This window comes from Rhinopithecus roxellana, chromosome 14, assembly GCF_007565055.1.
Source record: "Rhinopithecus roxellana isolate Shanxi Qingling chromosome 14, ASM756505v1, whole genome shotgun sequence".
Lineage (NCBI taxonomy): Eukaryota > Metazoa > Chordata > Mammalia > Primates > Cercopithecidae > Rhinopithecus > Rhinopithecus roxellana.
The window spans coordinates 94,016,385-94,029,966 of NC_044562.1; the positions used below are offsets into that span (position 1 = coordinate 94,016,385).

Here is a 13,582-nt window from a genome sequence, read left to right on the forward strand (position 1 = left end):
CTCAAGTTCTGAAATAACAGAGGGAATAATTACAAGAAATTTAGGAAAATCCTGGGTTCTAAAAAGCCCAGGTTCTAAAAAATACCATAAGGAATTTCTGAAAACATAAGCATATGTTGAACTGACAGATAAAAATTATTACAATAAAGCATTTTATAATAGTCTTTCTCGTAGGTGTGTTGTGAGGGGCTTCAGAGTAAGCCACAGGGAGAAAATTCAGGGACGTGCTCCACTTGAAGCACAGTTCTCAATGTGTGGCCCACAGAGCCTAGGAGATCCCCAAGACCCTTCTAGGGTTTGTGATGTCAAAATTATGTTCATAAGGATACTTAGATGTTATTTGTTTATTGTATTGACATGTACACTGATGATGCAAAATCAGTAAGTAAAGCTGTTGGTGCTTTAGTGTGAATCAAGGCAGCATCACCAAACAGTGCTAATAATCAAGGTATTCTTCACCCTCATACACTAGCAGTGAAAAAAAAAAAAAAAAAAAAGCCAGTTCTGCTTAAGAACGCCTTTGATGGAATAGAAAAATTCTTAGTTTTAAAAATACTAACACATGTCTTTTAAATATTATGTGTGACGAAGTGGGAAGTGTGCATAAGACACTTCTGCTGTGTACTGAAATAAAAAAGGATTGCCTCTTGTGTCAAAGAAAGGCTGACAGACTATGGTTATTCAGACTTGGGTATTTGTCAAACAGTTTCTCAAAAATGAACAAAGCGAGAATGTCTCCGCAAGGAAAACAATTAACAGTATTTGCTGTCAGTTATAACAGTTAAGGCTGGGCACAGTGGCTCACGTCTGTAATTCCAGCACTTTGGGAGGTGGAGGTGGGAGGATTGCTTGAGGCCAGGAGTTCAAGACCAGTCTGGACAACATAGTGAGATCCCCCTCTCTACAAAAATAAATAAATAAAAATTAGCTGGGTGTGCTGGCATGAGCCTGAGATCCTAGCTAGCCACAAGGTTGAGGCGGAAGGATTGCTTGAGCCCCAGGAGTTCGAGGCTGCAGTGAGCTATGATCCTGCCACTGCACTCCAGCCTGGATGACAGAGCAAGACTCTGTCTAAAATGTATATTTACATACATAATCAACAGGGTTTCAAACAAAAATTAGAAGTTTGGAAAACTTGCATCCTACCACTATGAGCTTTATAGCTTTCCAATTCTTGCGCAATTTTTTAGTGAGATTGGCAGTGACATTAATGAACGTGAATTGTTTAGATCCTGTATAATAAAATGGATGAGCATTACGACATTCAGCATAGCTCAGTGAACCAATATTTTCCAAATGATCAGTGTATAATGTTACACAATCACGCATGCTAGGAGACCCACTCAAAGACCGTGTAAGAACACTGGATTTTAATGAAACAGTGTGACATAAATATGGTTGCAGATTAAAGTCTCCTTTAAGAAGCTGTCATAAATCATGTCTTGGTGTAGTATTAAAGAGAAGTATGCCTCGGTAGCTGAAAGGCTATTAATATAGTTCTCTCTTGTTTAACTGCAAATCTGGGTGAGGCCTGATTCCTTCAGATACTTCAACTGAAACACATTGCAGCAGATTGATTGCTGAAGTGGTTACAAAATTTCATCTTTTATTAAGCCAGATATTTAAAGAGATTTGTGGAAAATATAAAGCAGCGCCACTCTTCTAAGGTTTTTTAGAAAAACATATTGTTTAAAAATGTTATCTGTATATTTAATGGGTTTATCATTTTTATGTTTTCGTTAGTGAATACATTTTAACTTCTCAGTTTTAATTTGCATTAATTTTATTACTTATTTAATTTATTTAACAACTCAGTTTTGATTTTCAGTAATTTTATTATGTATTTTATTATTAATTTAATTTTCATTAATTCATTTGCATTTTGTTTCTGTGGTTATATCTATAACAATCGATATCAATACAAACATATAACCACAGAACGAAAATCCTCTCCGGATTCTCAAATATTTTTAAGAATGTACGGGGATCCTGAGATCAAAAGGTTAAAAAACCGATGCTATAAAGAATCACTTTGCCCCAAAGTCTATTGTTTATAAATATTACAGATCCTGTTGTCTTTCAACGGCACTACCTTCATGGAGGGATAGGATATAGCCTGTATGAGGAAGTGGGGGGTCAGGATACAGGGAGAAAAGGCTGATCAAAGTAAGGTGGGAAGCTCCTCCCTTGGCTGAAGGACTCAAGGTTAGACTTCAGGCAGTCCAGATGGCCAGTGTCTCTCACATTTTATACCTGTAGGTCCCGTCTTATCTGCTGGAGCTTGCTCCATAGACTATCCTGGTTGGTTTTGAGTTTGTAAATCTTTGTTTCAAATCGGCAACTTCTTTCTTCCTGGGAGGTGTTTATAGCTTGCAACTTGTCTTTGTATTGGTTTAACTGTTTTTTAAGGAGCCTGAAAAGAGAATAAATTTGAGTGGTTTGGAAGGGCAAGAGGCCAGCACACTAATTAGAGCCCTGGTAAGATGTATTCCAGTCCTTTTTGTGGAAAAAGATGCTGGAAAACCATGTGTCTCAACTGTGTGGTTTTTTGTTTGTTTGTTTGTTTGTTTGTTTGTTTGTTTGTTTGTTTGTTGAGGTGGAGCCTCACTCTGTCACCCAGGCTGGAGAATGCAGTGGCGCGATCTTGGTTCACTGCAACCTCTGCCTCTTGGGTTCAAGTGATTTCCTGCCTCAGCCTCCTGAGTAGCTGGGATTACAGGCACCAGCCACCATGCCCGGCTATTGGGAAACCCTGTGCCTCAACTGTTATCTCACATTGATCAATATTGTTGACACTGTTTGTTCACCATGTGCAGCTGCCTTTGCGTGTATTATGGATATGATTCCACTAAGCATTTCACTGGCTTTAGAAGTATTTCAGAAAACTCACCAGGCATATTACAGATTCCTTTGACAGTTTGCCTCTACTGGCTACTTAAATAGGAATATTGACTTTATACATTATCCTTTTGTCTAGAAAAACTCCATTCAGAATGATAGTACACCTGTCATGGCTGAACACCAACACTTCACCAGGAACACAGGGGAGGAAGAATATTGCAATTCATGGATTATAGGTCTGCTTTGGCTTCTCTTTTTGTCTAGTTGTTCATTGGTTTAAGAATGAACTAAGAAGCTGGGTGCACTCACTCGTGTGTGTGTGTGTGTGTGTGTATCTTAGTGCTTTAGGAGGCCAAGTTGGGGTATCCCTTGAGGCCAGGAAATTGAGACCAGCCTGGGCAACATAGCATAGCAAGACCTCATCTACAAACACACACACACACACACACACACACACACACACACACACACATACACACACAAATTAGCTGAGTGTGGTGGCACCTGTAGTCACAGCTACTTGGAAGGCTGAGGCAGGAGGATCACCTGAGCCCAGGAGTTAGAGGTTACAGTGAGCTATAACTGCACCACTGCTCTCCAGCCTGGCTGACAGAGAGAGACGCTGTCTCTAAAAAAATATGAACCAAGTCGTCAGGGTAATCAGGGCAATTCTTTAAAACAAAAGGCAGGCTATGTTGCTCTTCTGCTCAGAATCCACCAGGGGCTCCCTCTTCATTTAGAGTAAACAGAAGTCCTTACAGAGGTGGACAAGCCCCACAAAGATGGCACAGACGCCCTCTTCCCTCTCTGAACTCATCGCTTGCTTTCCGGCTTATTCACTGCCCTGTGGCCATATGGAGCTCCTGGCTCCTTTTTGAACACCCCAGGCCTGTTCCCCACTTAGAGTCTGCTCTTCCGCTCCCTCTGCCTGGACGCTCTTTCTTCTCCAGGTCATTGCTCAGTTCCCTCCCCCACCTTCTTCAAGTCTTTGCTCACAAGGCACCTTTTCAGTGAGGCATTCTCTGACTGCCCTATTTGAATACACAAATGACAACCCCAACCTCTCCTCCAGCATGGCCAAACTCTTCCCTTCTCTATTTGTCTCTGTGGCATTCTGCCATGTCTAATTACTACAAAGCCTGAAGAGTCCAGCCTTCAAACTTCTAGGCAGCCATACACTGTGACATACTACAGGCTTTACTTATTATTTTACTTATATATTACCTGCTCTACTCCCTACTTAATTGCTTATTGTCTTTTTATTCTGGCAACTTTGCGTGTGTGTGTGTGTGTGTGTGTGTTGCCATGTCTTCTGCACTAGGCCTAAAATAGTTCCTGTCATATAATAGTTTACAACTAAAATTATCTAAATAAAGTAGTTTTATTTGATCACTGCTGTTAGCATATTTGTGGAATTTGTGGAAATTGGCTGTCTGGTATGAAATGCAACATGTCTCAGTGTTAGAACCTGCAAATTCCTAATTGCATAGAGCTTGGGGAGGTCTTGAAATTTAGTTTGGGCTCCCATGCAAAGCAGGCATCTCTGAAAGATAGCCCTCTAACTTCCAGACAGTCATACTCAGGTGAAACAGGAGTCTGACTCTAAAATCCTTGCTCGTAATTGGAGTTTCAGGTATATCTTTATGTGGGTTTCTCAGAAAGGAGTCAGCCCAGGGGTTTTCACAGCCAGCAACAAAGAAACATTCTCAGACAGCCTGTCTAGATGGTGTTCTCTGGACCCAAAGTGTTGTGCTTATTATGACCACTAATGATGTCAGGCTCTCTCTTTTCCTGATGTCCACCACCCATGTCCACTTCCTCCTCTCTGGCCCATCCACCAGGCCTGGACAACTAGAAAACATGCATCCCTATCCTTCCACAATCCAGGTGGGAGAAGGTGGGAGTCTGCCAGAAATCCAGTGCTTTTCTCCTTCTGCATCTTTTTAAAGAAGAGATGCTTACGGGTTGTTTCTAGTAAATACAATTCACATGGTGCCAATATCTTCAGCAACTGGGAGCCCAGGATTTTCCAGGCAATTATCTACTCATAACAAACAGTTCAGGTTATCTAAGACATAATTCCTTTCAAACAATTTGAAATCTGCCTTTCTATACTTTTTACATGTATTTCTGCTTTCTGGTGGGGGCTAAGCAGCTTGAATCTCCCATGTATTACTGTTCAAATGGAACACAAATACTCCCTAGGCAAGCTAATCATGCCCAAAGCAGTGAAATGTTACTTACTTTGTCCATTACTGATGTGGTTTGGCTGTGTCCCCACCCAAATTTCATCTTGAATTGTAATCCCCATAATCCCCACGTGTCAAGGGCAGGACCAGGTGGAGGTAATTAAATCATAGGGGCAGTCTCCCCCATGCTGTTCTTATGATAGTGAGTGAGTCTCACGAGATCTGATGGTTTTATAAGCATCTGGCATTTCCCCCGCTTGCACTCACTCTGTTCTGCCACCCTGTGAAGAAGGTGCTTGCTTCCCCTTTGCCTTCCACCATGATTGTAAGTTTCCTGAGACCTCTCCAGCAATGCGGAACTGTGAGTCAATTAAACCTCTTTGCTTTATAAATTACCCAGTCTCAGGTATTTCTTCATAGCAGTGTAAGATCGGACTAATAAATTTACCTAGCACAGTGTAGATTAATAACAGATAACTAGTAATTTAATAGTACTCTTTCTGTTAACGTGTCTGAGACTGTTGCTTTTAAAATGATCAGTGACATAATTGGCTATCACTGAACTTGCAGTTAACTATCATATATATCACAGGTCTTTTTCACACTACTTGTGCACATGGGCCTGCAATTGTGGGATTTTCCTTTAATCCCTTAAAATTTGGTCTTTATTAACTGCCTCACTGTTCCAGTCTATTAAATCTCAGTGATCCAAGACTGTAATTCAGTTTATTACCTAGGGGTTTTGGTATCACGTCACACATGCATTTGAGAATTGGGCTCTCTACAGTTTCATCCAAATTATTGATAAAAAATGATGGTGTAGACAGGAACAAAGATAGAGCTTCATGTCATATTTCATTCAATAATCAGCCTTACACTTTGGTACACTTTGTAGTGATAAATACTTTGGTAGGATACAAATGGTATAGATAGTAGACATGGATTATATCGAAGGGAATATTTAGTTTAAAAGAATTCATTTTAAATAATCATTTTAAGAACTAAGTTAAACAAACTAAATTTTAAAATTTGCCTTTATTTCTACATTTTCAAGTTTAATATAGCCTTTCTATTGCTTTACTACTTTAAAAATGTTTTCTAATTTCTTATTCCATGAAAAAGACTAAAACTACTTTTAAGATTTAAATTATTTTGGTACTTTAAAAGTGTTTATTGAACTCCTTTTCATGAGTTATCACAGAATTTAGAAAATGTTTTATATATTCTGTACATTTAGATTAGGAAGCATATCTCATCATACACATATACATAGAATTGCTAGTTTGTTGGACGTCTACTGGATATTAAGTATTGTGCCTGAAAACAAAGTTCTTCCCTCAGGGGAAGCTTCTTACTGGGGAGCCAGGAATTCTGTCTTCTAAAGGAATAACAGCAGGAGCTAGGAGCTCAAGAAGTGATTAGTTCCTTAAGACACAATCAGAAGATGATAAACAGTTTCCATTCAGCCTAATAACCCTAGTAGAACGTTAGATGCTGTTGGGTAACAAGAACTAATTTCTTTAGAAGTAGGTAAAACACATACATAACACAAGATACCCACAAGAATCAATACTTCACTAAAAGTGCTTAACCAAATTCCAAGGAATAAAATCAGGCAATCAAAAGTCAGAACTTAGCCTGGTGATTTTTATTATGCTTAACCGCTCAAATAGAGTAAAAGCTCCCTTTTACTTTCATATTGGAATCACAGGATTTCTTGGCTTAAAATTTTCTCCCAAATTAAAAAAAAAAAAAAGGTAAAATTTTTGTAGAAAATTTTTCTATAAAAGCAAAGGAAATGCTGTGGATTTCTCTCTGCGGTCGGTATTTGCACATATTCATGTGGCTCCTACCTTCTTTCCCTGTGGAGAGCATTAATGGATTCGTGAGTCCTCGGCAGTTCATTCCTAGCGCTGACCATGGTCTAGAGAAGGAAGAAATAAGAAAATAAGTTTTTGGTTTGAATTTAACCCACATTCCTAAAAATCCAGTATAAGAACATGATAATGATGTTTTTCAAAGAAATTCAATCTATTTCAAAAAGTGGCTGCTGTTTGGGTTTACATTCATGTATGATGATGCCGATGTTTATACACTCAAAGTGTATATCTAATTTCACAAAAGAAATTAAAACAGTTTTATGTTTTAGAAATAACATCACATTAGTCTTTTGTTCAAGTTAAGTTGCTACCCTGAATGTCTTCTTCACTAAAGGCATTTACAAGAAGCAGTTGGGTCACTTTCCTTCCCTTGGTTTTCGAAGTCTCTTGCTTCTACCACTCACCTTTAACTTTCACTTTCTTGTCTTTCCTTTGCTTTCTACCTGCGTGTGCACTAGAGTCATCATTATTTTTCAAATCCACCAAATGTTTTGAATGAATAATGGTCAACTTGGCTGTCACTTAGGATTTCCTCACCAAACCTTGTCTCTTACATCACACTCTGTGCCCTGAACTGCAACCACAGGGCAAGTACTGACCTGACCCAGTCTGGCCCAGGCTCCTGGGGCACCATGTTCCAGCCCTTGGCTCCCACATGTCTAGATGAAAGATTGGATTTCATTACACTCCATTTATAAACAGCTGTGGCTACAATCTGCAGCCTTCTCCCATCCCTGCAAATGATCTGAAGAGGGGCTGGCCATTTTAGGAATATTGTTCCACAGGCACAGCCTGAAAGAGCAAAAGGGCAGTAGCAGGAAGAAGAAACTGAGCTATATACAGACTTAAAGTCACATTCTCTGGTTGGTGTGTGCCCTTTCCAGCCCCTTTGAGTGAAATGTGCCATTGCCTCTTCATTCAAATACTTAAACAGGCCAGGCACCGTGGCTCACGCCTGTAATCCCAGCACTTTGGGAGGCCGAGGCGGGTGGATCACGAGGTCAGGAGATGAAACCATCCTGGCTAACACAGTGAAACCCCATCTCTACTAAAAATACAAAAAAAAAATAGCCGGGCGTGATGGTGGGCGCCTGTAGTCCCAGCTACTTGGGAGGCTGAGGCAAGAGAATGGCGTGAACCCGGGAGGCGGAGCTTGCAGTGAGCCGAGACCGTGCCACTGTACTCCAGCCTGGGCGACAGAGCGAGACTCTGTCTTGGGGGGGGAAAAAAAAAAACTTAAACAGTTTCCACATGCATAGCATAGTCTTTGAATTAGTGAACTTTATATTATAGTTAAAATAATTACAATTTAAATAACAATTGCTGAATATCATGGCTTTGTAAAATGACTATACTCTCATAAGCTATTTTTTACCTCTATTCATTCTCTATATATGGTGGAAATAGAGTAGGAAGGGTGTATACATATGCTATAAACTTATTTATGTGTTCTAACGCTTAGGGAGAACAATGAAATACCTTAAAATTGTCAAATAAAATAATTCAGTGATTTAATATATATTATTAATATGAAGAAAATCTTTAAAAGAATTTCTTGCACCAATATTATATGGTACATATTTTCTGCAATTGAGAAGCATTTCAGGTTAGTGCAAATGGTGGTATATCCATGGAATAGATACTATGGTTTATTTAGTTATTCTCAATGAAAGCATAAGCTGTTTCCAATATTTCAAAATTTTCGAAATGAAAAGCCATGCTGCAGTAAACATAGCTGTATGTGCCTCCTTGTGCACATGTGCAAGATTCTTGGGTTTTAAGTTTAATAGACACTATCCATTTGCCCCTTTGGGCAGGTGTGTGCACACACACACACACACACACACACACTTGAAAATTCATAGAAAAAGTTATACTTCAAACAGATTACCTCTGGGGAATTAGGGACTGGACCTGGATTGAGAATTATGGTTGAAAGGGACCTTAGATGTATCTATAATATTTTAACATCTTATACATCAAACAGATTCATGTCTTATTTCTATGAAATGCATTTTTAAATAAAAATATGTGATATACCTAAGATAGGATGTAGCAACTTTAAAAATGAAGGTGAGAGGGAAGTAAAAGTGAAATAAAGGAGCAAAATCGCTTTTAAATTTCTTCCCTCTGAATAAATGGATGCTACAGTGAGGAAAAGCCTGCATTGTGAAAATGTTTTTCCTTCTTCTTTTGTTTGAAGCAGGAAATACAGTAGCTCCTTATTTGTCCTCGTATGTCGGTCCAGCTCTCTGTCGTGCACTCTAGCATGATGCCTGTGTCTTGCCAGGTATCCCATGAGGGGTGTCTCCAGGTGTCCCAGTCTACATGAGCTGATGAGTAAAATGCAGACAGACCCAAGCAAACATCACACACAGGTGGCTGCAGAGGCCACTTGTCACTGGATGGTCACAAGACTTACTCTCCACCCACACTTGACTGCAGTACGGAAACTCTAGTTTTTCTCTGATGACTATTACAGATGACCGTATTCTGAAGACCTTTCTTAAGCTCAGACTGTACTGATGATGATTGCAGGCAAGTTTACAAGTGGAGTTACACATGTGAGGGCAAATAAACAGCTGACTGAAAACATGCTAAAGTATTTGCAGAATGTACACTTAAAAAAAGATAGCATTTCTAATCCCTTTGAAAAAACTTCACTGGGATATTTTAAGTTCTCTCCCTCATCTTATTTTTCTTTTTTAAAAAAACTTGCATTTTGAGTTCAGGGGTACATGTACAGGATGTGCAGATTTGTTACATAAGTAAATGTGTGTCATGGGGGTTGTTGTACAGATTATTTCATCACCCAGGTATTAAGCTTAGTATCCACCAGTTATTTTTCCTGATCCTCTCCCTCCTCCCACCCTCCACCCTCCGGTAGGCCTCAGTGTGTGTCGTTCTCCTCTATGTGACCACGTGTTCTCATCATTTAGCTCCCAAGCTCCCACTTATAAGTGAGAATATTTCTTTCTTATCTCTTCCCTTTTAAAATTTCTGAACATTTTACTTACACATGTATTGGTTCTTCTATTTTTTATTTTTGAGACGGAGTCTCACTCTGTCACCAGGCTGGAGTGCAGTGGCACGGTCTTGGCTCACTGCAACCTCTGCCTCCCAGGTTCAAGTGATTCTCCTGCATCAGCCTCCTGAGTAGCTGGGACTATAGGTGCATGCCACCAAACCCAGCTAATTTTTATATTTTTAGTAGAGATGGGGTTTCACCATGTTGGCCAGGCTGGTCTCGAACTCCTGACCTTGTGATCTGCCCGCCTTGGCCTCCCAAAGTGCTGGGCTTACAGGCGTGAGCCACCACCCCTGGCCAGTTCTCTGATTTTTTTTTTAAATAACCTAAGATCTTCTGATACTGAGTTGGCAAGTTAAGGCCCTATGGGCAGAAGGAAGCCTTATCTGTAAGTTACAATCAGAAGTCTTGGGCAGAGACTTCATATCTATGGACACTGGAGTAGTTTAAATATGTCAGGGTTGAAAGGAACCTATCTTACAAATGGTCCCCTCAAAGCTGAACTTTGTCCATTAACGTGGTAAACAACACAGTTCATTGGTTGCATATCAGAGGTGGCACATATTGTTGTGGTTAGAATTGCCTATTCTTTTGGGACAATAGATTAAAGAAAATTCATGTTGCTCAGCCATAGGTAAATGAGAATAGGTTTTATGTCTTCTTAAGGACATCACTATTGAGTCTTCTAATACATGCCACAAAGGAGCAATATAATTTATATTATAATTGTGTACACCAGCACACTACTGTTGCAATTAATTTATAGTTCTTACATGGATAGACAACTTACAATAGACTTTTATCCTTACAAACATCCAAATTATCTGGTCTACTCTACTCAAAGAAAAATTATGCAATTGGGCATATTAAATAGACCAAAGGCTAGCCAGTAGTTGTGTATTTTGAGGATATTATAGATTTTCTTAGCAGATATTTAGAAACAAAAATGATCCTTAGGAAAAAAAAGACTTGATTTCTGGGAGTAAAAGTTGAGCATATTTGAGTTGAATTAAAATAGATATTTGAAGATTTGAAAAATAAATAAAATGATACACTTAAAATATTTTTCTTAACTAATTATTTTGAAAATCTTGATAAAGTAGCTAATTCCTTCAAGAAAATTAAATTATCAAAGTTGACTGAAGAAAGCATGAACAGACTATTAGGTCTGAACAAACAAAAAATTTATGAAACCATTATAAAGCCTCCAGTGCCCAGGGCTTTACTCTTGAATATTAGCAATTGTTAAAGAAATAAACAGTTCCTCTGTTAGATAAAGTATTTCAAACACAAGAAAAGATGAAATATGACTCCATTGTTTAATGTAGCCATAAAAAATGCTCAAAACTGATGCAGATAAGATGGAGTGGGGAGATATTCTGATTCATAAATGCTGCAATTCTAAATAGAAAACAAAATTTAAAGGACATTTAAAGAATGATCTATAAACAAGTATAGATTTTAGTTGCAGCAATGCCAGAAATGTTTACTATCATGTACTCTATTAATACAATACTTCCAATAAGAAAAAAATGTTTGAAAATTTCAGTTGGTGCTGAAAACAGATTTTAAATAAGTAGATCAAAACATTTCCCCCAAAAAAGTTTTTAAAATGAGGACAAGAAAAAACACTTCCTCCACGTTAAAAACCATCTCAAGCCAACAACTAAAACTGTAATATCTAATGGAGAAGCACTAGAGAAATGCCCCCACTAAATCTACTCCCATTAAAAATAGTTGACCCATTATCTCTTGAATTATCTAATTGCCCCATTATCTCTTGAATTATCTATCACTGCTCTGAAAGATGTGGAGTTTTTCAGGAATAAAGACCTGAAATAGAAATGAGAGGTTTTAATGTTAGAGGGGAAAAGACATATATATATATTTTAAAATATATATATAATTATATTTGATATGTTGATATTTAAATATATTTAAATATATATATTTTCAAATTGTGTGATTGTCTACCTGGAAGCAAGATGTTCAAAACAAACCAACATTTGAGTTTCTAAAAGAGTTCATTCACAAAAATTTCTCTTTGCAGAATCATAGCTTTCCAAAATATCATCGTCAATAATTAAGAAAAAAATACAGTGGGAAAAGCCCCTACTCACAATATTATCACAATATGACAGGAAATCAGCTATATATAACCTTTTACTGAGAGACAGAAAAACACTTGAAAAAATATGTTTGGGATTTTTTACGTGTTTGATGTCGAGCTTGAATGCTTTCTTAATCGATGGCTGCTTTTTGGCCAACTATGGAGATTGAATTTTTTACTCTCTATACAAGGTTTTTTTTCCTAGTGTCTAAAGAGCTGTCCCTCTTTAGACTAACAATTAAATTTACAAGGGGATTAGGTGATTCTGTAGGTAAATATCACAAAGACAAAAGATGTTTCCATATCAACATATAGGTTTAATGCAAAGCTAATCAAAATCCTAATAGGATTGATTTTGGGCACCTTACAAATGATTTCAAGATTCTTTTAGAAGAATAATTGTGTTATACAACCCCATTAAAAAGTGGGCGAAGGATATGAACAGACACATCTCAAAAGAAAATGTTTATGTGGCAAAAAAATATATATATATATATGAAAAATAGCTCATCATCACTGGTCATTAGAGAAATGCAAATCAAAAGCACAATGAGATACCATCTCAAGCCAGTTAGAAAGACGATTGGTAAAAAGTCTGGAAACAACAGAAGCTGGTAAGGTTGTGGAGAAATAGGAATGCTTTTACACTTGGTGGGAGTGTAAATTAGTTCAACCATTGTGAAAGGCAATGTGGCAATTCCTCAAGGATCAAGAACCAGAAATATCATTTGACCCAGCAATCCTATTACTGAGTATAAACCCAAAGGATTATAAATCATTCTGATATAAAGACACATGCACACATATATTTAATGCAGCACTATTCACAATAGCAAAGACTTGGAACCAACCCAAATGCCCATCAATGACAGACTGGATAAAGAAAATGTGGCACATATACACTATGTAATAGTATGCAGCCATAAAAAAGAATGAGTTCATCTCCTTTGCAGGGACATGGATGAAGCTGGAAACCATCATCCTCAGCAAACTAACACAGGAACAGAGAAGCAAACACTGCATATTCTCACTCATAAGTGGGAGTTGAACAATGAGAACACATGGACACAGGGAGGGGAACATCACACACTGGGGCCTTTTGGGGGGCTGGGGGCAAGGGGAGGGAGAGCATTAGGACGAATAGTTAACGCATGCGGGGCTTAAAACCTAGATGATGGGTTGATAGGTGCAGCAAAGCACCATGGCACATGTATATCTGCACGTTCAGCACATGTATCCCAGAACTTAAAATTTTTAAAAAGGAATAATTGTGTTATAATAGCTAATATGTAAAAATATAAAAATAAAAAGGGAGAAAATGGTTAATGGGTATAAAGTTTTAGTTATGCAAGATACGTAAGTTCTGGAGGTCTACTAAACAGCAGTGCCTATAACAACATTGTATATTGTGTACTTAAAATTTGCTCAGAGATTAGATCTCATAGTGTTCTTACCACACGTACAAATTAATTATAATAATGATAAAGGGAGGAAATTTTAGGAGGTGAGTTGTTTATGACCTTGATGGTGGTGG

The 13,582-nt window shown here is 38.1% G+C and overlaps 1 protein-coding gene across 1 annotated transcript in view; it reads right to left on the reverse strand.

Annotated features, from left to right (window-relative positions):
- The window catches only part of DYTN (dystrotelin), a 66,872-nt gene that overhangs the window by 11,521 nt on the left and 41,769 nt on the right, over positions 1-13,582 (reverse strand). Inside the window, exon 10 of the mRNA XM_010386083.2 lies at positions 2,254-2,413. Within this exon, the coding sequence (XP_010384385.2) occupies positions 2,254-2,413 (160 nt within the window). The remainder of the gene's footprint in view (positions 1-2,253; positions 2,414-13,582) is intronic.